This window comes from Ceratina calcarata, unplaced genomic scaffold (genome assembly GCF_001652005.2).
Source record: "Ceratina calcarata isolate Rehan_Ccalc_2016 unplaced genomic scaffold, ASM165200v1 scaffold350.2, whole genome shotgun sequence".
Classification (NCBI taxonomy): domain Eukaryota; kingdom Metazoa; phylum Arthropoda; class Insecta; order Hymenoptera; family Apidae; genus Ceratina; species Ceratina calcarata.
The window spans coordinates 765,493-789,709 of NW_017157935.1; the positions used below are offsets into that span (position 1 = coordinate 765,493).

At 38.0% G+C, this 24,217-nt stretch overlaps 3 protein-coding genes across 9 annotated transcripts; 2 read left to right on the forward strand and 1 right to left on the reverse strand.

The window, feature by feature from the left end:
- The first annotated feature begins 1,913 nt into the window (after nt 1–1,913).
- Nucleotides 1,914–5,923, forward strand: LOC108625277 (phosphoenolpyruvate carboxykinase [GTP]). Its single transcript, XM_018025141.2, has 4 exons — nt 1,914–2,738; nt 3,244–3,501; nt 3,752–3,936; nt 4,013–5,923. Exons 1-4 carry the CDS (start codon nt 2,488–2,490, stop codon nt 5,482–5,484), a joined length of 2,166 nt encoding a protein of 721 aa, XP_017880630.1. The 5' UTR covers nt 1,914–2,487; the 3' UTR covers nt 5,485–5,923.
- An 86-nt stretch (nt 5,924–6,009) lies between these two features.
- On the reverse strand, nt 6,010–16,232 carry ca (RCC1 and BTB domain containing protein claret). 3 transcript variants are annotated; one of them, XM_018025139.2, is made up of 20 exons: nt 15,883–16,232; nt 15,029–15,486; nt 14,513–14,961; nt 14,263–14,441; nt 13,797–14,197; nt 13,547–13,724; nt 13,268–13,479; nt 13,030–13,196; nt 12,826–12,953; nt 12,626–12,757; nt 12,411–12,545; nt 12,220–12,346; nt 11,584–12,146; nt 11,141–11,521; nt 10,688–11,057; nt 10,272–10,603; nt 9,364–10,202; nt 9,162–9,295; nt 8,910–9,088; nt 6,010–8,833 (listed from the first exon to the last, which is right to left on the reverse strand). In XM_018025139.2, exons 2-20 carry the CDS (start codon nt 15,451–15,453, stop codon nt 8,570–8,572), a joined length of 5,595 nt encoding a protein of 1,864 aa, XP_017880628.1. In that variant the 5' UTR covers nt 15,454–15,486; nt 15,883–16,232; the 3' UTR covers nt 6,010–8,569. The 3 variants fall into 3 exon arrangements, with proteins under 3 accessions (XP_017880628.1, XP_017880629.1, XP_026669615.1); XM_018025140.2 differs by having other exon boundaries at nt 15,029–15,498; XM_026813814.1 differs by lacking the exon at nt 15,883–16,232 and adding an exon at nt 15,565–15,872.
- Nucleotides 16,233–16,675: 443 nt separating this feature from the next.
- Nucleotides 16,676–24,135, forward strand: LOC108625303 (beta-1,3-galactosyltransferase 1). Of its 5 annotated transcripts, none has more exons than XM_018025201.2 (3): nt 16,676–17,514; nt 21,194–21,781; nt 21,866–24,135. In XM_018025201.2, the coding sequence occupies exons 2-3, from the start codon at nt 21,232–21,234 to the stop codon at nt 22,378–22,380; spliced, it is 1,065 nt and encodes a 354-aa protein (XP_017880690.1). In that variant the 5' UTR covers nt 16,676–17,514; nt 21,194–21,231; the 3' UTR covers nt 22,381–24,135. The 5 variants fall into 5 exon arrangements, with proteins under 5 accessions (XP_017880690.1, XP_026669617.1, XP_026669616.1 ...); XM_026813816.1 differs by having other exon boundaries at nt 21,198–21,781; XM_026813815.1 differs by lacking the exon at nt 16,676–17,514 and adding an exon at nt 20,431–20,532 and having other exon boundaries at nt 21,198–21,781.
- The last annotated feature ends 82 nt before the right edge of the window (nt 24,136–24,217 follow it).

Consider the following 24,217-nt stretch of genomic DNA (forward strand, 5'->3'; position numbering starts at 1 on the left):
CCTCTGTCTGGCCTGTGTAGTAAATTAATCCGGGAGCCTGCGACATTTTAAGGGTAATGATCGAACCAAGGCTGATTCTTCGCGTTTCCGAAAATTTCACGGCACAGTTGAAGACCACACCACCCGGGAAGTGGTAGCTGAAGGTCGTTTCGCTTACGTACCCTATAAAAGTTTTGCATATGGCTAAAAATCAACCTTGGTTCGATTGGTCACTAAAAAGTGTTATCGACTCCCGGACTACCAGTAATCAATCAGGGAGAATGAGGAAAAGTTATGCATTGATAAACGAGATGGCTTTATAGTATAGTTCATCACGACGTGAACTTATTATTTCTATTGTTAAACCATTCAAATGAATATTGTCTCGCATTTATCTAAATCATTAAGATGTATTAGAATCATAACTATAAATACTTGTGGGAAATTACCTGCTTCGTTATCTGCGAGCCTATTGCGATTCATCAAACATATTAATTATGATGACAGAATTTTGAACAAAGCGTTCAAGAACGTTATATAAAGTGTGCGTAAATATAGCGCGCAAACACATTTCCTTTCCCTGAACAATTTTGCTTCTCTTTTTCCCCTCGCTATAATTCACCTCGCGAACATTCGACGGGAACTAATTAATTTTCTAGTCGCTATTTCTATTTTTATACGATTGAATATTGTAAGCTGTAGTGCATTTGATTTAAACGAAAAGACCGCAAATAGATAAAGATAATCCGATCCATTTTATATCAATAGTTTTATGCTGAGAACACGTGGCAATCGACAGATCGCGATCTTCGCCCTAAGTTTATCTTATTCATTGTGTCAATTGCAGTAGTCTTACTTTTGTTTTTTGAACTCATTATGAGAATACGTCCCGCTGGTTGTGACCTGGTCCGTAGTTCACTGTCTGGTCGCGATAATTCGCAAATCCCGTATACTTGAGATAAAAAAGAGAAACAAGGGATCTATTACGATGATTCGAGGAGAAAACAATATTAACGATTTGTTTACATTCGAGACAATAGATTTGCCAGGTTTTTTCCACTGCAATAACATAGTCCCCTAAATATGAAATTCAATACAAAATAGCTGATATTTATTCATCACTGATATAGAAACAGTGACATTACGAGGCTTATTTTTGACGAATGCAAAATAATGTTTAGCAGTTAATCAATATCCTAACGAGGACGAGATCACAGATTACGGAATTAGAATTGCATCACTAACATATTCCCTTTCCAGCAGGTCGATTCATTTATGACAGCAATTCTGACAATTTCTGATACTTGTACTTTGAACGAGCGTCTCACAGATTAGATACGACCATTAACCAACGTTAATTTACAATCCATTTAACCATTCCCAGAATGATCTAATAGAATACGAGACTGACGTATAAATGTCAGATTCATATTAACATTAAGTAAAAGGAGGTGATTAGACCTTGTTCAAAATTTTCATCACAATGACACAGCAATGATAAGCAATGTTTTTTGACATGTTTCAGACTGGCGTACTTTGCCCAGATCTGACAGTAATAGTCTTTAAGAATCATCGAGTAAAGATACTGTATTGACTCATTAGAAGATTGATCTGTCTTGAACTCCCATGCTTTAAAGTTGCATGCGATAAATCGTGCAACCATTTTCTAATTACTACCTCTCCGTTATCGTTTCGAGTAATGTAAATAAAACGCGTGTCCCGGCGCCGCCGCAATAATTATCGTTTCTCGAGGCACACTCGAACTCGGTATTTAATGCGGCGAACGAGTGCACCGTTCTGCATAAGATAATTACGCGGGCATGTGGCCCTGTCGTCGGTGTGCCGCGTGTTGCGTTAGATAGGCACAAAGCGAAAGTGTTGGCGCAAAAATAGAAGAGCAAGTACGCCGTAACGGTATCATGGTAGGTATAAAACGACTCGGAGCAAGTGCAACCGATTTCGTTTCGATACCAGCCTGGCGGCTCAATTAGCCGTCCAGTTCCAATCAGCCTTTCCAGCGTGCAGTTCTTCGTGTCATCGACCGTTATCACTACGTTCGCCGCAACGAATTCACGACACGCTAAATAGTCGGCATCGCGTATGCATAATCGTGGCAGCATCGAAGCCTGAACTTCATCGACCGGCTGAGTTTACTCTTCATCTTTATCGATTCAACCCGCTGTTGATCCTTGGTTCCGTAACATCTTGCAGTTTCAAGCTTCTTCGAGTCATCTCGCATCGATCTCTTTCACGAAGTCTGCTCGAGATCAGGTAGAAATTTGCGTCGTTCTCCGCTTCGAGTGGATGAATCGCACGAGGAACAATCGGCAAGGCCAATTAGCCACGAACTGATTCAAAGTATTTCAAAGTCTGACGTCGATTCCGCACTCGTTCCGCATACGACTCCCCACTACCCAGCGGAAGTTTTCGCGGCCAATCCGTGGACCGGGTGGCTAGGGCTTGCTACGAAATCCTTGTCGATCGTATAAAAGCAAGAAACGCAGTACCATGTTGCCGAGAATCGATCCGATACGTTGGTCAAGCTTCGCCAGCAACGTTTTTCGGTTTGGTAAAAATTTCACCACAGTTCCCTCCGGAGGAACCTCCGTCGCTTTTCGGAGGAGTCTCCACTACTTGAGACCGATCAACGCGTTCAGTACCAAACGGCAACAAACGGCGCGTTTCTCAATTCTTAAACATCGAACGGTTTCTCCGAATACCATCGAAATGCCGCACGCAGTTGACGTTTACTATCCACAGTAAGTACAGCTTAAAATCATGGACAAGTGGTACTGGATGGACACTCAACTGTTGCTCTTGTCGGCTCTCTTTAGTAGTTTTTATTAGAAATTGCACAATCTTAATACACGAGTTCTGTTAAATTGTGCAAATAAAATTGTTGTACAGATTTGAATAAGAAAACTATTCCGTGTTCTTTACTTGCATCGTACTATGAGCATTGAAGCGTGTAATTATTTTTAAACCAGAGCATGTACTTTTAAAGGTAACAGGTTTGCTAGTAAGAGGGAAAGGTAGAGATTATTGCAGGTTTTCGACGTCATCAATGAAAAGTGACCGTGCAATTCACCGACAGATCAGATTTCCAACGTGAATTTTCCTTTAACACACTTTCCAGAGCTACGTAGTGAAAACCGATTAAATCTTTCGACACATATCCATTCACTATTCACATTCGGAGCTCAGTCTTTGGCACTGTTAGAAATGGGAGGAAACGTGCGAAATATAAGGAGAATGTATTTTCAGAGTGACCACGTTCGCTACCAATGTAGCAAAGAACCCGTCCGTCAGCAGTACTTACACGTACATTGGAAAAACACCGTTGCTAAATACTCTGACTGAACCCCTTGCCCCGAAACTTAGTTCATATATCGAGGAATGCGCAGCTCTTTGCTGTCCGAAAGATATCTACATCTGCGATGGAAGCGACGCAGAATACAATCACCTGTTGAAGCTTTTAGAAAAGAGCGGAACGATTACACGTTTGCCGAAATATGAAAACTGGTACGGGTATTTGAGTGTTTCCAAATCTTTTCTTGTTCTTAACAGTAAATCATCAGTTGTATTTATAATGCAATAAGTAATCGATAAATTTTTCGAACCAGACACATGATACGCGTGTAGTCTATAATAACGTCTGTTACGTTCGAAGAAAACGATATTGTATATGCAGTAAATTAATATTAAAACACTCAATACTGCAATTTTAACAGAAGCTTTTGAATATTTTAAACACTCGGCAATTGGGTTTTAGCTGGCTTGCAAGAACGAATCCAGCGGATGTAGCGCGCGTCGAGAAACGAACATTTATCAGCACGGAATCAAAACGTGATGTGGTTCCAAAAACTCGTGACGGTGTCGTCGGAACACTGGGCAACTGGATTTCCCCGACTGATATGAATAAAGCTGTCTTAGAACGTTTCCCAGGATGCATGAAAGGTGTTTTACTTTTAAATAGTAATTTTGTCAAGCCGCCGAGTAAAACATTTAACGATAACGTTTCAATATTTTAAAGATCGCACAATGTACGTGATTCCCTTCAGCATGGGACCAATGGGTTCGCCTCTATCAAAAATCGGAATTGAAATCACAGACTCTCCGTACGTCGTCTGTTCCATGAAAATAATGACCAGGATGGGTAAAAAAGTGTTGGATATCCTCGGTAACGACAATTTCGTCAAGTGTCTACATTCCGTCGGTGTTCCAACGTCTGATTCGAAAGTTGATGTTAACCATTCTTGGTCCTGTGACCCGGAGAGGACCATAATCCTTCACAAACCCGCGACAAATGAGATAGTTTCATACGGGAGTGGTTATGGTGGTAATTCTCTGCTCGGTAAAAAGTGCTTCGCTTTGAGAATCGGTTCCACTATCGGGAGATCCGAAGGGTGGCTCGCCGAGCACATGCTTATACTGGGTATCACGAATCCGAAAGGTAAAAAGCGGTACGTTGCCGCGGCGTTCCCCAGTGCCTGCGGGAAGACCAATCTGGCTATGATGCAGCCGACGTTGCCCGGGTACAAAGTCGAATGCGTTGGCGATGACATCGCTTGGATCAGTTTCGATCAAAACGGCAGACTTCGTGCCATAAACCCGGAGTATGGATTCTTCGGTGTGGCTCCTGGTACCAGCTCTGCCACCAATCCCAACGCTATGAAGACCATCTTTAAAAATACTATCTTCACCAACGTGGCGGCTACCAGTGACGGTGGAGTGTATTGGGAAGGACTGGAAAAAGAAATTAGCAACGATGTCGAAATCACAGATTGGCGAGGCAACAAATGGACCAAAGAATCCAAGACACCCGCAGCGCATCCAAACTCCAGATTTTGTACCCCGGCCAAGCAGTGTCCCATCATCGATCCTAATTGGGAGGATCCAACCGGCGTTCCGATAGACGCGATCCTTTTCGGAGGTCGAAGACCGGAGGGTGTACCTCTAATATACCAAGCTAGGAATTGGCAGCACGGAGTTTTCATCGGAGCTTCGATGAGGTCTGAAGCTACGGCCGCGGCGGAGCATCAAGGCAAGGTAATCATGAATGATCCGTTCGCAATGAGACCCTTCTTCGGGTACAATTTCGGACACTATCTCGATCACTGGCTGAGCCTAGCTAAAGTACAAAATGCCAAACTGCCGACGATATTCCACGTGAACTGGTTCAGAAAGAACGCGGAAGGAAAATTCCTTTGGCCAGGATATGGCGAAAATTCACGCGTGTTGGATTGGATTCTTCGTCGAATAGACGGCGAAGACGTCGCCACGGACTCTCCCATAGGTTTTCTTCCCAAATTCGACTCGTTCAATTTAGAGAACATGAAGACAAAGATTGATATGCAGGAATTATTTAGAATACCGAAAAGTTTCTGGCAGAAGGAAGTAGCGGACCTTAGAGAATACTTTGACGCGCAAGTTGGGGACGATTTACCCGCAACGATTCGTGCAGAGCTTGACCAGCTTGCTTCTAATATTGAACAACTTAAATAAAATCGTCTCGATTCTGGATTTTAATTAAATTTAATCAACGGAATACCTTTCGTTATTTAAAAGAATAATTTTTCTAAGGTTCAATAATCTACTGCATTGAGATTTACTTTGAATATTATAACAACACATAATATTATCTAACGTATTCTGTTCTTTTAATAGTGAGTGATTTCGAGATACACTTGAAATATCGCGCACAATAGTATTACGAGTTCTATTTGAACGATCATCACAATCATTGAAATATTTTTCGTTGCATTCCGAACGATTGCCTCTTCTCTCGACTATTCATTATCAGAAACTTATTTCACTACTATTTCAAATAGTTATTGTAAGGGTCCGCATGCAAGAGTGTGTAAATGAGTCCACCAATAGTGGTTTAAAAAAAAAATGTATTTTGGATATGATTTTTTTAAATAAAAAGTTTAAGAAAGCAAGAGATCACCCGTATATTTTATAGCCTGCTGAAAATTCGAGACTCAAGAGGATAGATGTGAGCGTTTGCATTAAAGGTGAGAAACAGTATATTTCTTAATCGTACTTTATTCATTAAATACGTTAATATTCTAAATACTACTCAGTGAAAGACTTCATATATTAAGACATTCAAACCTGTACATTCGGATATATATTACAGAATTATTGCAGTCGTATACAATTAAGGATTTGGGAACGCAATGCACACAACATTTCGTTTCAGATAACTATTAATTGTGAACGATCGTTGAAATTTAAACAAATTTTCATCTCAACCAATATTATGTGACTTGTATTGCATATACAAGAAAATAAATGGATGCGGAGTAGACAATGTAATTTGTTTAAATTTCTTGACAATAATATTAGATAACTTTTTACATAATACTTATACCCGTATATTAAGTAGCGAGAAATAATTTTTAGAAGACTGTCTTACACATCGGAAATATAACATAATACGTATTGTACCTTGTCTCAAAATATATTACATTAAATTTAACTGTAATTATAATAGGAAAAAAGTGCCACGCGTGTGAAACACGTGGATTTTAAATGATATTCAACATAACTTGTACCTAAAATATTGCACTTTTCTCAAAACAGCTGTTCTTGTTTCTTTATTTAAAGTTTTTTTTACAAAGAAAGAGAAGATAACAATTGATCACTTAAAAAAATAGACAATACGAAATTTATACACCACTCTTGGCAAGATGTAAAGCATATAATTTAAATAATTACAAAACAAGAAGACATCTCTTTGCGATTTAAATAAAAGCGAATTTCATTTTTATATGTAGGAAGATTTGCTAACTGTGAAAGATATTATTGTTGAAACACTTCTTCAAGATTCCATACACGTGTTTGTAAATAATTAGTTTCGTTACGGTAAACAAATTTTTAACTTGTATTATTTTGTGCGGAAAGTATATTTCATTTCCATTTAGTCCAACGAGGCTAATTGTTTAATTTAACGATAAATTTGTATTGATTATTTCTAAAAACTTGGTCCTTACGGATCGCTAAAATAATAATGAAGAAATTCTATTTCGACATGAATATGTCATAAATCTATGGTATTTAAAAAAAAGTGAAGCAATATATGCCCATGAGCTAAATGAGCTTGGCCCATTTGTAAGAAAAAGTATATAGTTCACTATCTATATACAATTTCACTTTTACCTTGCTACCACGATAACACATCGATTATCTAATATTGATCAGTTACAGGTATCGTCAAGAATCACACAAAGTACATCATCTTTTATTGGCTTTTCCTTCCCAATCTCTAAGTTCAATTAATATATTCCAGTATACAATACTTTAAAGACTAGATGAAATAAATTTTTCGTTAGTTCCTAGCACTTGCCACGAATTTCTTTAACAATTGCTTTGTTCTCTCTCATGTACATTTTACAACTTTACTACAACTACCACACGATAAAGTGTTGTAATTTCACAATAATTAACATTTGGTTAACGAATTAGTTACTACTTTGGTACAGCCGTGTACTCTTCCTTTCTGCATAGTAAAATATCGAAAGAGTATGCCCTGAGCCTTGGTAAAGTTGTGGAGAAAAGAGAAAATACTTGGGCCTGTTTTGTACACTGGCCATCAGGTTCAATTAATTAATTGTGTAATAAGAAAATTACTACGTTGGCCGCGAAATTGTTTACATATTTTTATAGCCGTTTATGCATGTAATATAACTGATATCGATTTTTTACTAAAAACTGAAATATAATAATCTGTACTAGATTTCACTAACAAACTATTGACTTGCAAAAACTTAAAATTGTAGGGAAGCTAACTTGTAATATAATGCTTGCAACGAATATTTGATGATTACGAATTAAAACTCATTGTGTTGTTACATTATTGCATTAATTAAAGACTTTCAAAAATGTGTATAATTATAATATACGATAAAACTGTTCCAAAAAGAAGTATAAAATGAAGCGATTCTTTCGGTTTCTCGCATCACATCGTTGTATTTGAGTTAATCGATTCCCCCAAAGTCTAAATGTAAAGTTAACTGCATTTACACTCAATACATGTCTAACTTTAATTGAAGACGATATATTTCATTATAATTATTTTTTTTCCTAGTTTTGTACGACGCACGAAGTTGTACACGTACGATACGCAAGATACCAATGCACAGTATCGTTCTTTAATTTACGGTAATATTAAAAGTATTATCACTTTATGATCTATGAACACATAATACCTAGTTTCAGAGAATATGTTCAGTAGCAGTGTGCGTTTATAACGAAATAATCTTCCTAGTATTTTACGAGACGTACATTTTCAATAAAAAAATTAGTGCAGACTAAGTTTGCACGCACTGAACAATGCGTTCAAAAAATTCTGGTTGCTACCTGTACAATCTACAGAATACGACTTCGAAGATATAGAGAGCTTTCAATTCTTTGAATTCATTTTTATATGTCGAAGAAAACGTTCCAATCGCGATAGCAAGTGTCTTTTTAGCAGTGTCATTTGTCAGAGTTCATGTAGAACGTTCGCTCTTTAGAGTTGAAAACTTGTGTATAAATTTCTCTCTTCTTTTGTTTTCGTTAAAATAAAATCTCAGGTACATACTTCTCACCCATTATGCTTCCTCACCAACGTTTCCAGTGCTCTTGGTACACACGATGGGCACAGTATTTCCGGTTTAGTCGTCTGCGCAAACATTTTCCCCAAGTACTGCGCTGTGCACGGAAGCACTAGCGATTCCGACGTCAAAAGTTCAGTTTCCATCATCGGGATCACTTCGGTTTTATACGTGGTCATGAGAAAATGATGCCCACACGTGAATATCATCATGTCTTCTTCAGTGTCGAGGAATCGATACACTGCATCCGGATCCTAATTTCAAACAAATATTCATTAAAATTAATACAAGATGAAAAGTTGACGAAGCAATATAAATATTGCAATCTACCTTAATATGTACAAATGGTTTCGAGTCATGGACATTAGAGGATAAAGTACTTGTGACTCCTTCCATCATTTGCTCTAAAGTGTCATTTCCGCTTGATCCTGGATAACCAGTCAACGGTGACCCGTACTGGTCGGCCGTTAAAGAAGATAGCAGTTTAATATATTCAGGCGTAGGTTCACCTAAACATTTGATAAAGTATTATAAAGTAGAAATTATGTATCATGTAATTAATATATGAGTTCGTTCATGTACCTTGTTCGATATGACGTACTAACATGGAACACACTTGAAGACAGAATTTGACGGAGAACGAATTGATTGCGGCCATGTTCTTGGTTTCAGTATCGTTCTTGTTCGTATCCAGATATTTGTCCATTATCTCTTGGCTGTAAAAATATTGTATAACAATCCTATTTCCACTAACATGATAATTATATGCCAATAACAAATTTACCAGAATAATAATAGTCCAAGGGGATAATAAATCGATTGGATATGGTCTAGTAATAAATTCTCTATACTCTGTACCGGTAACTCGTGCTCGATCCAAAAATCAAGAGCGTCTTGTAATATTTTACACTTGACCATGTCTGTTTCGTGTTCCATCTCGTTGAGAAAGAATTTGATTACTTTTATAGCTTCGTTGGTTACATTATTCTGCCAAGACCGTATAGTTTTCTCATCATAATGCGATCCACTATTCTTTAATAATGTATCAGCTGTTTCCTTCATAGGGGTGGAAGCTCCTGAACTGTCATCGGTACATTTGATAGCCTTCTCGTGTTTCCGCAATCGGTTCTCCTTGAAGACAAGATCTTCCATCCAGTCATCCGATTTGGAACTAACGTCGGAATCGTAATTATTTTCGAAGATCTCCAAATGTGGGTTCTCGGATTTGACATCTTTGCATAATTCTTCCAGGCCGCCTTGACAGTCGAACGTATACAATTCTTGTTGAAGCATTTGCAGACTGTTTAGCGATTTACTTGCCGGAATTTTCACTTTATTCTTAACCGCGCAATCTTCGACAGAGTCTATCAAATTCTTTTCCACCTGTTTGTTAAACAATTCGGTATTCTTCTTAACGTGATGCATCGACGAAGATTTCCTCAAGTCGAATTCCTCTGTGGATTTTCGTTTCATTTTCTCGCGCGCGTTCTCCGATTTCATTTTCAAGCAAGATCGAACGCTGAGTGCGTGCAGAATTTTCAACTGATACGAGAACGCATCAGAAAGATTATGCTGCAACATAGCTATCTTTGAGCAAGCTTGATAGTTTCCCAACTCGACGCACTGAAAATATGTATAATTAGTGGCAAGGTTAATCAAAGACACAATTTTAAAGCAGTGGAAGGGACGAACCTTTTCTGAGATTCTCGAGGCATCGTATAAACCAGAGAAATACTCTAAGGCGTAATGCAACGTCAACTCTCCTGGTGATTTCTCGATGACACTTAGAGGTTGAATAGCGTCTGCCAGAGAAGGTACGTCGTAACTCTGATAAGAAATTATGGGAGCGGGAATATTAGGAACTTGGCTTGGCACATCCAATGCTACGTGTGATGCATGAGGCAGCCGCACTACTCGCTTTTTAATCAGTACAAGCTTGTCGGTGTCAGTGTCATGCGTGTCCTTTGCAGGAAGCCGACCCAATTGTGCTCTGCTATTATTACCCCAGGCCAAAACTGTGCCTCCTGATAAAAATCAAAAGGAAAATGAATAATGCATGATGATCATATTTTTCAAGTTCCTCTAACACTTTTCGAAATAGTAAATACCTGGTTGAATAGCGACCGTATAATCGTACCCACAATAGGCTGCCACAGTTTTAATTATGGGATTTATCTTTTCCCTAAACTCATTTTCTGATTGGTAAGATCTAACTTCATCTTGCTGATTCCCGTTTCTCTCGTTCGTCGCAAAATTTCTAGCCCCACCGTCCAACTCTTGTTCCTCTTCGCTTCGTTTATATGCGTTATGTCTCGGAGGTACTTGCGCAAATATCGAAGCAGGATTGTAACACAATGGTTTCGGAATTGGTATTTCGCGTCTGCTACCATTGCCTAGTTGACCATCCAAGTTTCTACCCCACGTGTACAACGATCCGTCTTTCGTAACGAGCGCGTTATGATGACAACCAGTCGATATCTGTTGATAAAGTGTTAAAACTAGTCATAAAAATATTCAATTGACATGTAAAACAAGTATGTTTCGAGAATTATTTGACTGACTTGTACAATATCCCCTTTGACTAAGCTTGTATCTACTATGGTAGGTTTTAAGTGTGTTTGAGCTTCTTCGAGCGAGCCAACGTTTACGTTCTTCATACACAGCTTTTCCAATTGTCTTTTTCGCGAGTCTGTACTGCTTCCGCTCGCTTTCGCTTGTGCATTTTTGTGTTGTGCACTCTCCTTGTCTCCAGGTTCCTCGTTCCCATCATTCCCGATCGCGGAATCCACGACTTTCTCAAACTCGTCAATATTTTCAAACTGCTTGATGATTCCGTCTCGTTGTTCCAATATCCGAGTCCTCTTTTGCGTTTGCGCTTGCAGTCGAAGGACTTGGGGACTGGCTCCCCATACGTACAGCTTATTCGTATAACTAACAGCAAGCTATCGCAAACCAACATTATTATTACTACGACTACTAAAATGACCGAGATATTTTTACTTACATTATGAAAATATTCAGTTGCGATAAGAGATATTCTTTCCGGCAATAATACTTTCATTGGCACAGAACTCTTAACGTTACTTCCAATGCCCAGTTGCCCGAAAATGTTACAACCGAACGCGTACACGATGCCTTCCGTCGAGAGTGTTAATGTATGTGCGTGGCCCGCGCTGATGGAACGTATGACTGTACCTAATAAAGACGTGACCAGCGTGGGTGTCAACTTTTTGTCAGTATTACCATGACCCAACTGGCCGTGAACGCCCCAACCCCACGTGAAAACTCTGCCATCCGTGGTTAGCGCGACCGAATGATACTGTCCGGCAACCGCATCAATTACAACTTCTTGAGCCAAGGAAGTAATCAGTTCGGGTGTCGAACATTGTAAAACCTTGCCGAGACCCAACTGACCAAACTGGCTCGAACCCCATGCATACACGCCGTTGTTGGTCACGACCAGAGTATGACAGTGACCACAAGACACACTCAGAACTTGGAGTTCCATGGTTCGGAAGAAAGTTATAGCCTGTGATGAACCATACCTCAACAGCAGTGGGCCAGTCCCTATTAATAGTCCAATGTAAATATAATATACATAAGATATGGAGGTTTAGTTCTCTCATTTATTGACTCTCACCTAAGCAGCCTTGTACAGAACTTCCCCACGTGTAAACGTTCCCGTTTCTGATAAGAACAACGTGAGAAAAGCCGGCGCACAGCGGCCTCCTTTTGAAATCAGCAATGTTACTGTTTCTATGTCCCTGCTGTAGATCATATAGAACAGAGTGGTATATGTGCATAAAACCGATTGACTTGAGGAATAGTTACCTTCTTCAGTCCTAATAATTCAATGCTACACGTAGGAGACGTCTCTTGATGTAAAATAGATCTTTTGTTAATCAAAGTCAATAGAATTAGTAAAAATGTCTCTATAATATCCTCTATCAAGATATCAGCCTCATCCTACGTTTACAATAAAAAAGAATATTGATTACACAATAATTAGGCAGAGTAAATTATGTCAATGAATCAATAGTACGTACATTTTCCACGAGATCTATGGAATCACATTGACTAGATTGAGAACTAACTGACGTAGTTCTATGACGTGATCGGCACTGCACTATTCTAGGTCTTATCACTGGGTTCGTTGGATCGTACAACGTAACTAATCTCTAAATAATGAAATGTGTATAAAAGCGTCGATCTGCATTACGTTAGCGAAACGCAATTTAAATCTTACCTGGAGTACAAAAATTTGAGAGTTCTGAAGATTATGAAGAATATAAGACATATGACTTTTAGCTAACTCAGGATATATTAACATGGCTTGCAATAAACTTGGCTCGCTTATACATATGAGCAAACCGTCTGAAATAGAAGGATAACCAATCGAAAGAGAACTTTTAAGTCAATTGTATAGTCATTATAATTATGCATTACATACATGGTGATGGTTGGAAATTGTGTATTGTCCTCATAAGAATATCCAGCATCTGCCCATAAAGACCCTTCTGCGTTGCCAGATGATGTAACACTTCCCAGAGACAGGTCTGTCCAGCGATATTAACCGCCAACAGTTCATCGTAAAAAGAATTTGTAGACAAGAAATACCTACGATCCAAAAGATTATCATTAGATTCTATTATACCAAACCTATATGACCTTTTTATTCAAGTACTTACAAAAACTCTTTATATATAGCTTTGGACTTCTCAGACGAAATTCTAAGAGTTCTTTCGATAAACGCAAGAACACACAAGTTTGAGAGATGTATCCTTGGTGCAATGGGCAGCTCGCTAATAGCTGAAGAAGCTAAACAGTGTGTGAGACCACGCAACAAATCCGCCGTGTATCCAACGGACGCAAATTTTAAAGTACTTTTTATTATTCTACACTAAAAATAGTAATAAACGTTATACAAGTTTGCGCAACGCTACATTCCTTTTATATTACATACTTACTTTAGACAACTTGTAGCAAGCGACTGCGCGCGGAAATTCCTTATTCATCCAAAGAATATCACCGGCTTGCTCCAGCAATTGTTGCGCATTAATACCGAACACTATCGCCAACTTTGCCGCCTTCTCCAATTCATTATTTTTCAATACTAATTCCATAAAAATTGATAATATCGACTTTCTACAAATGAAGATAGACTACTTTTTACATCGGCAGAAAAATGGTTGTTCATGAAAAGAATGTAACACTGACCTTAAAACAACTTTATACACAGAATGATTTGTAACAACTATACAAGTATCCACATGAGGTAATTCGATTCTAATATCTTTTATCCCACTTGGAAAAGTGTACTTATTTTTCATTTCTTCAGAGACTGTTGTTGGTGCATTATTCGTGTAATCAGTAGCTCTGTATACGGAGCGTATTACCTCTTTATTATGCACTAGAGAAAAGTGACCAACAATGCACTCTGGATTAAATTTACCGCTATCACCCTCACGAATCTCAGATAATCTATCTGATATTACGTACATTACGTGCTCACTGGCGTCAGTGATAAAAAAAAATCGTTGAGTTAATAACGCACTTTTACATGATTCAAATACTTTATGCGCTGATACAGGTATAGTAGTAAAGTTAGGTCCGTATACCTGTAATATCAATTATCAAAAATCGTAACAAGTGCAATGTGATTAAAAATGAATAAAGCAATTACCAATATTTGATTTGTAGTAGAATAGTAACATGTACACAATTGTCGTCCCTCCCTGTCTAATTGAGACATCAGGAACGCATCTTTCGCCATTGCCTCAGGTGTTATCTGATTCTGATTCACTTCCACAGAGAAATCAGAATTAACAGTCGTGTTATGAGTATTTCGGTTACTTGTAACATCTGTGATGTTAATAAAAATAACATTAATATTTTATCTAAATTCTGAAGACCATTTAACGTATCACACAGACCATGATATTGTAAATTCTCTCCTAATGTCTGACTTTTTGTATCTATTAACTTTTGCCTGAATATAGCAAGCTTGTCCACAGATAATTGCTTGAGTCCTTGCAATCTAGACCTTGTAGAAGCAAATATTTTCGTATTATCGTACATGTTATCGTTTGTATGCAACGGATTATACGATTCTCCATTCTCCAAGTGATGGAGGCAACTGTACGTATCCTGTTCCAGAAGCAATCTCCATTGCCTTCTAGACTGGCTCGTTATCAAGAGAGACACGATATCGTTAATTTGATCGCGACAAATGTGTAAACTGGCAATGTTCCCTCTAACTTGCGTAACATTCGTTTGATGGCCAGTTTCTAGATTTATAAATATAATCTCCCCATATTCACTTCCGATGATACCGATTTCAGCGGGTACTACCGTGCTGTGCCACCATACTATCGCAGTCGGTCTAAAAAGATCAAGTCGTTGAAGTACGAGGGAAACATTAAACCACAACAGTGATCAATTTTACATACTTTGAATGAGACGCTTGTGAACTAATAGAAGGGAAGGAAGTGATATCATTACTGGTCCATCTTTTGTCTTTCTCACATGTTTCATCCACAAAACACAGAGCTGGAATTATATATACAGATCCGTCCGCACTTGTAGAGAGCAATAATGTTCCCACACGATTGAAACATAGAGCTGTAATTTGTTTGTGAGATCCTTGAAACCAGGGTATCCTTTTAATTACTGGGGCAGGTAGCGAATCCTTCTTATAATATAAAAAGATCTCAGCATTCCCAGTTGTAAGTGCTAAGAACAATCTCTTTCCATATTCGCAATGAGCACTGTGCTGTATCTCAGTTGCTTTGATTAAACATTGTAGCTTGAATAGGCTTTCTTCTGTGAAACATGTCGTTGGCTGAAAGCCTTCTGTGCCTAGTTCTGAGATCATTATATTTCAGGCTGCTGATGTTCCTAATACTATCTGGAATATAAACTGATATATTAATTCCATTCAATGTACGAGCCCTATTAAAAAATCACTACACAGTTAAAATTTTACCAATTATTTTCTTAAAATTCTAAACGAAATAGTTATTACATAAAGCTTCTACTTATGTACATTAATATTGATTTACGATACGATCTAGAAAATCAAGAGGGCGTAAAACACCGTTGCAGAGTATAAATATTTAAATCGATATATTTTATTTGTAATGATACTAAAGTATAATATAATAAATTAGTTAGAGACAACATAATAATCCTTGAAGACGTGATGCAATTTAGATATGACTAATGCTGGTTACGTGTTTATCGCTGACCCGACTTCGTACAGTTCCTAATAAAACATTTAACAAGATATTACAAGGCGTTGTACCTGTGTTTATGCACTTGTGAATTAATGCACTCGACAAGATGATAGGTTCGTCTATGAAGAAATTCCTGTTGTGCTAAAAATAAATGATTGCAAAAGGAACTTGAACCAAATGTCACATTACGCATTCCGTCGGAACTTAATGGTCTCTTATTTTTGTATTCGAAAAAACAAGAAAATTAGTTATTCACACATTGCCATTACATTTTTTTGCAATAAACACTGACCGCCGTCAAATTTCTAAACGTCAGAATGAGAAGGCTAGGTTCAAATGACCACAATGAGAAACTAAAAGTCACTAGACCAATGATAGTGATTTACATACATCCATTTATTTATTATTCATTTACATGGATATTGCAATATCTATTCATGTATCCATCGTCTCCACCTATTTATACATAGACCTGAAGGACGATGGCATAAAGTAGGGTCATATTTTTGGTCTCATCGAAATAAAAATGCCAAGATTCGTTCCCATTAATTTATTAATAAGAATTATTCATTTGTAAAATACATTACTGCACTTGGATTCGAAACAGATGAAATTGATTTCAATAGCAGAGTCCGTTCAGACGTTCTCGATTTCCGGTATAAGATCGATAATGCTGGGATCTTGCGTTTATTTATTGCCTATCGCGCCAAACTTTGAATCTCATTCGCTATCTTTGGCTCTTCCAACGCGCTCATATTTTTTCCCTCGAGGCTCGCTTCCCCTCTTTTTCGCCCGTATTTCGATCCCCACTACTATTCTCCTCACGCGTGCACATGCGCGTTCGCGAAGCTCTCCGCAGTGCTATGGTCCCCACCATGGTCGCGTCGTCCCCACTTTTCGGCCGAGGGAAAAAATATGAGCGCGCTGCTTCCAACCCCAAGACCCCAAGTCCGAATGATTACATAGACGCTGCCATTCTTTTGCCTCGGTAGAGATGAGAATGTAAATGCAAAAAATAATATTCAAAAGACATATTCTAATATCAGTACACCGATAATGTATAAAAATAATAAAACCGCATGGGACTTTGTCACTCGAAAGTTGCGCTTCGATTGTGGGGATCGGAAAGTCGTTCAAGATTCGACGTTCGACTAGAATTAGAAATTAGGATGCTCGGGTACACTAAGGTGAACCAGGTACAGTGGTACTCGAGACGCGGGTAATAAAGCCAGGTAGAACCACGTCAACTCTCGACTCACGGTATAAACGGATTTCAGTATTCTATTACAGCTTTCCATTATTGGCTTCGCTTCCTAGCAAATTTTTCTGCACATGGTTCGATCCGTCGGTCGCGTAGACAGTCGCGTTTACGATTCAAGAAACAAATAGAAGAAAAATGAAGGGTGTCAGGAAAAAAAGAAACAGAACCGTCAAGCATTATAGAACATCGATGTCGTGTTGACGTCCGTGTAGCTGATTAGCTCTTTTGGTCGCACGTTCGGTCCAGCCACTGAACATCTACTTGTCGTCAACAATCCGTTACGTCCAACATAACCTGAAGAAACCTCCTTGTAATACCAAAGGCTCCAGCAGAGTCGGGGCATCAACACGTCCGCGCCGAATGTGCCAGATAAGATTTTCATCCTCGTGACGGATGCTAGACAGTCCTCACTGCTCTTCGGTTCAAATTGCCGCGAGTTGTAAGTACAAATTTTTCGCATTATTGTACGATACGCGATCTTCAAATGTTTGTCGGAGTTCCACTATATTTTCTGTCAACCGGCTTTCTCTAATATGCGTACAGACTTTTGTTTTCCTCGCTCGATCGAAGCATTTGAACAACGACAACGTAGAAAAGAATTATAGAATATTAGACGAACACATTGCAAGCTTTCCTTCTACCCATATGCGTCCTTGATCTGGCAAGAAATTCAGTTGGCCTTCTGCAAATGACGTAGGTTTATTTTTGGAACGAGTATTTTCCTTATAAACGTAAGATTTTAACGAATTCAGGAGCTGAGATCGAGGTCGAAAATCTTAAATCGCCGTGGACCTTAGTCTGTAAATTATTTACCAAAATAATGAGACAGAAGGACATGTAACAAGTTTCTTTGTGACTTATTAATGAAGCGTGTGAAGTGACTTAGCAGGTGGCTTTGTACACAGCGTTTCCTTTTTTTTTTAATGAACTGAAACGAAAGCGCCTACAGCAAGGACAGATAATTTTATCCAATTTTGAGATGTGGCAGGTTTCACATATTTTGCTAATAAGGTCGAAAATTAGTTAATTTAGATAATTAAGTTAGATAATTTGGATTATACGATTTGAAAAAAGTTTTCTTATTGTAAGCACAATGGTTTAATAATTTTATCAGATTCAATTAACACCAAAGCTATCGTTCTCGCAATCACAATTCTGGAAAAATGCCTGAGCTACACGCCACGACGATCCGCAAAGAAATTGTCTGTGGGTCCTTCTTCAAAAAACGGTTGGCCTTAGGCCCAATGGGGAAGGGTCTACGTTTCAGCACCCTCACCTCACGCGCTGTGCACGTGATCGGTGCGTAACTTTCCCGAGGAGCTTTTTTCCAGGGGAAGTTAGGCGTCCCGTCGTTGCCTTAACACAGAGTTTGGTCTTAGGCGCCTGGCATTTGGGACTTATCACTCCGCGTTGTCAGCAGGGATAAGTGGTCGGAACCGCAGTCAAGGGTCCCATGCCCTTGGGTTTTCTTACATTATAAAATGTTTGCATTTAATTTTAGTCAACTCGAAAATTAATCATTATCTATTCTGTTCCCCCCCCCCCCCTTCGATACCGTTCGATTGTGTCGCAAAGAAATCGTTAATACTTCCCTTACCGTGAGGAGACATCGTTCGTTTCCAGATACTTTCGAAGCGTGCCAAAAACACATCCCTTGTATGTTTCTTTCGTCTAACTTATGCCGACGCTTCTGGATAAATTCAAGGAAACCGTTTCGATTAGCACTGCACATGAGGGATTACAGCATATTTCGTATACGGAATATAATTTCCCACAGAGAAACACAAATGTGCTTCTCCGTTTAAGTACCGTTAAATACTGCCAGTTTGACTCGGTCATTTAGCGTGTAACCGTGCCCATAATAAATCCATACATATCTGAGCATAAACTTTGATAAGAGAGCAATGTATGATACTGATAAGAATCTAATAAACATTCGTATGAGGAAACCATAATGTGTTAATGACCACAGCAAAATACGTTGTTTATTAGTAAAGATAACAAAGTTTTAATATCACTGAGAAAATAATAATATTCTTTATTCGATTGGTTTGGCAATTTCAGGAAAGTGGGGAAAAAGGACTGAGTCTTAAGTTCAACATATAATCTAGTATTTATTCATTTCCGCGAAGAAAGAAAGATAATAAAATTATGTGATTGTTATACAAGGACTCTTATATTGAATGTTGTCTGTTCACATGTTATTAATGCAATAGTCTTTGCTGTGGTAGTTTTTATGGTCAGATAGGTCAGTAACCGATAACTGATGATGCGATATCTATATAAATACGTGTACATTACTTCTTTACATACATTGTTTACATATCCGTTATCCTTTATCGGACGAAATTCATTCAAAAGAGAGAGGGGGTAGATTAATCGAATGTCTGATAATATTACGTTATCTTTGTTTTACCATGTATATTGGAAACCGGGTAGATACGCAAATATAAAATTTTACATTTCGCATTCACGCTGCCTCTTGTAAAATTTTCAAGTCGATTGAAAAGAGAGATATCTTTCGAAAGGACAAAAAATAATTAGAATATTCGTCTGAAGAATTGCGTGTTATGGCTCATATCTTGATGCGGGACCTTTGAACTAAAGAGAGAAGGATGGAAATTATTTAAGAGGCCAAGTACCAAGATGCCTATATACCTGTCTGTCTATACATTATTCAGGGTATAGATTCAAGATGATGTAGAGGAAACTTATAATTGAAACTGTGGTTCACGTAAGTGAAACTTGAATACCCTTGAACCGTCTTAAGGTCACCGCACACATTGCTAGTGTAGATTTTGCGATCATTACTTATAGTATAGTCTCTTACTTATGGATTGAAAAAGTCTTACCTATAGGTAAAGTTTATATCAAATTAACAACATATGCTGTGGCTACATTGAGAAAATTGATATGAATATAACAATGTAACAATAGTGATCAAAAATATTACAAATGTATTGGTTCATTGCATGATTACGAATTGAACTCACGATATGATATAAAATTTGTATAAACATTTGTTCAAACAGAATTTGCTACAAATTGATTTCAATTTTTGACAAATTAATTTCTACATCTCATGACGATCATGAAAGTCTATCTGGGTACTCAACAGCGATTCTATCGCCAACAAGTACATTTCATTTGCTTTAGATTACAAATATTTATCGACAACAATACTACTTGACTTATCTTTCTATAGATATTGCCTCAATTTGGGCACCACTTCAAATCTTATCGCATGGAATATATTTATTAGCGTTACAAAAGTTATCATTGTGTTATATAAGCTAATATTATATATGTATCGTCAGTCTAGACTCTAGAGTCTAGAATAGGAAATGAAGACAGTGCCAGTGAAACTTGTCTCGGTTATTCAAATGGATCTTGAATTAAAGATAATATAAAAAACGGACATAAAAAGGAATTCAAGAGACGAACGGTAGAAGTTAATGTACGTAAATGTTATTAAATAAAGAGCATCGAGCAGGTTTTTCATTACATATAACAGCTGTGGCAATGAGGAAATAAATGACTCACATAAGTCTGCTTGCAAAGTGAAGTTCTTTTCCGTACGCTATATCTATAGTTTATAATAATGCAAACATGCATATAAATGCACGTTATCATGTCTCGTAAGCATATTAAAGCGTATGTATTCTTAGTGATCAGTATCAAATATAGTTTACATAGAATGCAGTTTCTATTTTTTATAAGTAATGATTTTCAGGTACGTCACGAAATTGTGTGCGTTTAATTTAAAGTACATTTGCAGTATCAATAATCAATTTTCCTTACACCTGGCTCTAGATATATGCTAATAAGAAAATCGAAAGTAATTCATATAAATGTCTAATGATGGGATTAATTTCCGTACATTACAATTCTTTTATACTGTTATTACGTAAATCAACATTTTTAAAATTGTCTATTACAATATTCATACATACCTCCTACGTTTGAGGTAGTGGCCTTTACGACAGACAGGTACAATACGAGTTTTCCAGATCCGATAACTGATCAACTGTTTTTTTTAGAGTGCACATGTACAGGATACAGCTGACTAGCCTACATATCTGCACCCTTATCTATTGAACTGTTTTTTTTTTTTCTAGCCAGGCTCAGACATATATGATGTAAGGGAGTCGTTAGTATGCTGGATAAGCGGCGACTTCATGCCTCGGGTTCGTCGCCATGCACTCTGATTTTCGTGGCCGTCTTGGCGTTGACTGGATGCTTCTCGTTTTGGCTTCACATAGACAGTTCCGGGTCGCCTTACATCAACAGCGTCTCGGCGCCTGGATACGTGCTAATCCTACCCGGAAACACGACTCCGTCTCCGCAGCCGTACTTATTGCACGAGCTTCCGTTCGGTGACAAGTCCACCCTGATCGACATAAAGGACTTTCGGTTCGTGATCAATCATGAACCGTGCAACCGGACACACCCGTTGTTGCTGATGCTGGTACACTCGTCACCCGAGAACTTTGTCAAGAGGAATGTAGTCAGGGAGACCTGGGGTCAGCAATCATCGGATGTCGCGCTTCTCTTTCTCGTCGGCTCGTCGAACGAGCATCAAGCGAAGCTCGAGGAGGAGAATAGGAGATACAATGATTTGATACAAGGCAACTTTCTCGATGCCTACAGGAACATGACTTACAAGCATGTAATGGCATTGAAATGGGCTACGTATCATTGTCCAAGTAAGTTATGATTTCTCCTGTATTTCTGTTTCCATTATTTATCATATAATAATTTCTCAACCTTCTTTCTTTCATTTATTTCAGGTGCCAAATATATACTAAAATTAGACGACGATGTTTTTGTTCATATACCCGCGTTGCTGGATTTCTTAACGCGTGATTTATCGCCATGGGGAGCTAGGCGGTTGATACTTTGTGACCTCGTCTCCTGGAGCAACGTGAAGAGATCCTGGCGCTCTAAATGGAGGGTCTCCCCTCAGGAATATCCTGGTAGACATTATCCCGCGTACTGCGCCGGATGGGCCATACTCTATTCGCCCGACAGCGTATTCCTTTTATATCGCGAGGCGCAAAAAGAGCCGTACTTTTGGATCGACGACGTTCACATTACCGGGACATTAGCTAGGAAAGTAAATATAACACAGACCTCTCTACATTACTTGGTGCTAACTTACAAGAATATGCAGGAACTTCTGTCCAAACCGGGTTCGCGTAGGGAGTTTCTGTTCGGCCCTCCGGATCTCACGGAGAACGAGATAAGAGCCTTACAGAATCTGGTCACCAAACCACGGCCTAGCAGCGAAAGCCTATTAAACTGAGATCCGCTTCGGTATCTTCTCAAGTATTGCATCGTATCAGAGCGATAACGTGACTTAATATTCTTTAACACCTTTTATTGCGTAGGTCGATTCTCGTACGCGAAGAATTTTGTTAGATTGGAATTAAAAGGGTAAATTACAGTTCTACAAACTGGAGCTGTTATCTCGCAAAATTTGAAACAATAGATTAATTTCGGAGGCAAGATGATATAGACACATCTTGGCATTTGGTGCGACAGAAAGAATTCCCTCGTGTATTTTTCACTCTATTCACTCACTTCTGTACAAGATTCTCTTCAACGTGAGTGTTGAGTATGTATTTTGCACAGTATTTTTAAGGGAGGTTTCTCCAGTATTGAATCGGATACCTTTTAACGGTATTATATTTTTTTATCGTAACAACTTTTTTATTATGGATTTTTCGGAATTCGCTATATCTTCTCTTGACAAGTATGTACTTTTATTCAAACGATCATGTGATTTTATCACGAATGGATCAGCTTTGTGTGAAGCCCCAAGCGAAGATCCAACATTTAACGAAACGCATTATACTCAACGCACTTATGATATTTTATACTTTTTGTTCTGTATTTACTTATTACTAATTCAATTACTTTTAAGCGGTCGCTGTCATTTAAAGGAAAGCAGAAAGCGCGTAGATAAGCGGTTCGCACTGATATCACGTAAGATCTATTTTTCTTTGCGAAACGACGCGCGAATGAAAGTAAATTAATCATTTTGGGATTAAACGTGATTAAGATCGGGGGGAAAAGGTTTATAGGTAAAACATTATATTAAAAAATTTAATATATCAGATTGTTATATACAAAAGCCTCAGCAAAGCAAATTAACATTGTAATTTAGCAGTAAGAATATTAACCCCAAATCAAGGGTCCATTCGCAAGATTAGGAAGTCTTAAAACTAGTCGGAAATTATCATTCTCGCAAGGTCGGACTTGGATTCTACTTCTTTGAGATTTCTTGTTCTACATTAAAGACTTGAAACTTTGACTTATGTAATTTTAGAATACTTAATTTACATTATTAATTCCTTAACATATTTGTGAGGAAAAGTCAAAAATGCATTCTTTTAAACAATGAGTATACAGATTATATTTAAAAGCCGACCCTGTCGTAAATATCATTGAATCGTTGCTTCAGACGATTCAAATTGTTGATGTTTCGATGTCTTTTTGAGTTCCTTGAATAACATTTTTTAAATGCATGAATCTACACGCACTGTACTTTGTACCGATTTTTCGTATTTGTCGTCGATGCAACATACCTCAGTAATCGTATACGTATATTATATACATATTTATGTTTAATTTTTGTAATGGTATCTCGTGTCGTCTTTTGTTTTCTTTTTGTGTAATTTATAATACAACGAATAAAACGATTCGTAAAAATTCGACCACGATCGTAGGAGAGAAGAACGTTTTTTTGAACGGAACGTTTTTCTTTCTCTCAACGATATTTGACACGCTTGTTATTCGTTTCACTGGTCATCTATAAATCCTGAGTTGATCAGTATATACTCATAGCATAATATATGTACAAAAATGTGGGCAAGTGTCTTCTCTATCGTTGTCTGATGTGAATGAACGATTTTTACTTATTTAAATTATAGCAGTACACATTTTTCGTCACGTTGTGTAGAAAAATGGTATGTTTCCACTATGTATCGTCGAATGTTTCCGCATAGTTGATTGAGTAAAGTACTTATAATTTCAATAAAAACTCAGATTCTTTTAATTTCGTTATCTATCTATAATCCTAACAACAGTTTGATTTGAGTCAAACAGATAAAAAGTTCATCTAAGAACTCTATAAAAAC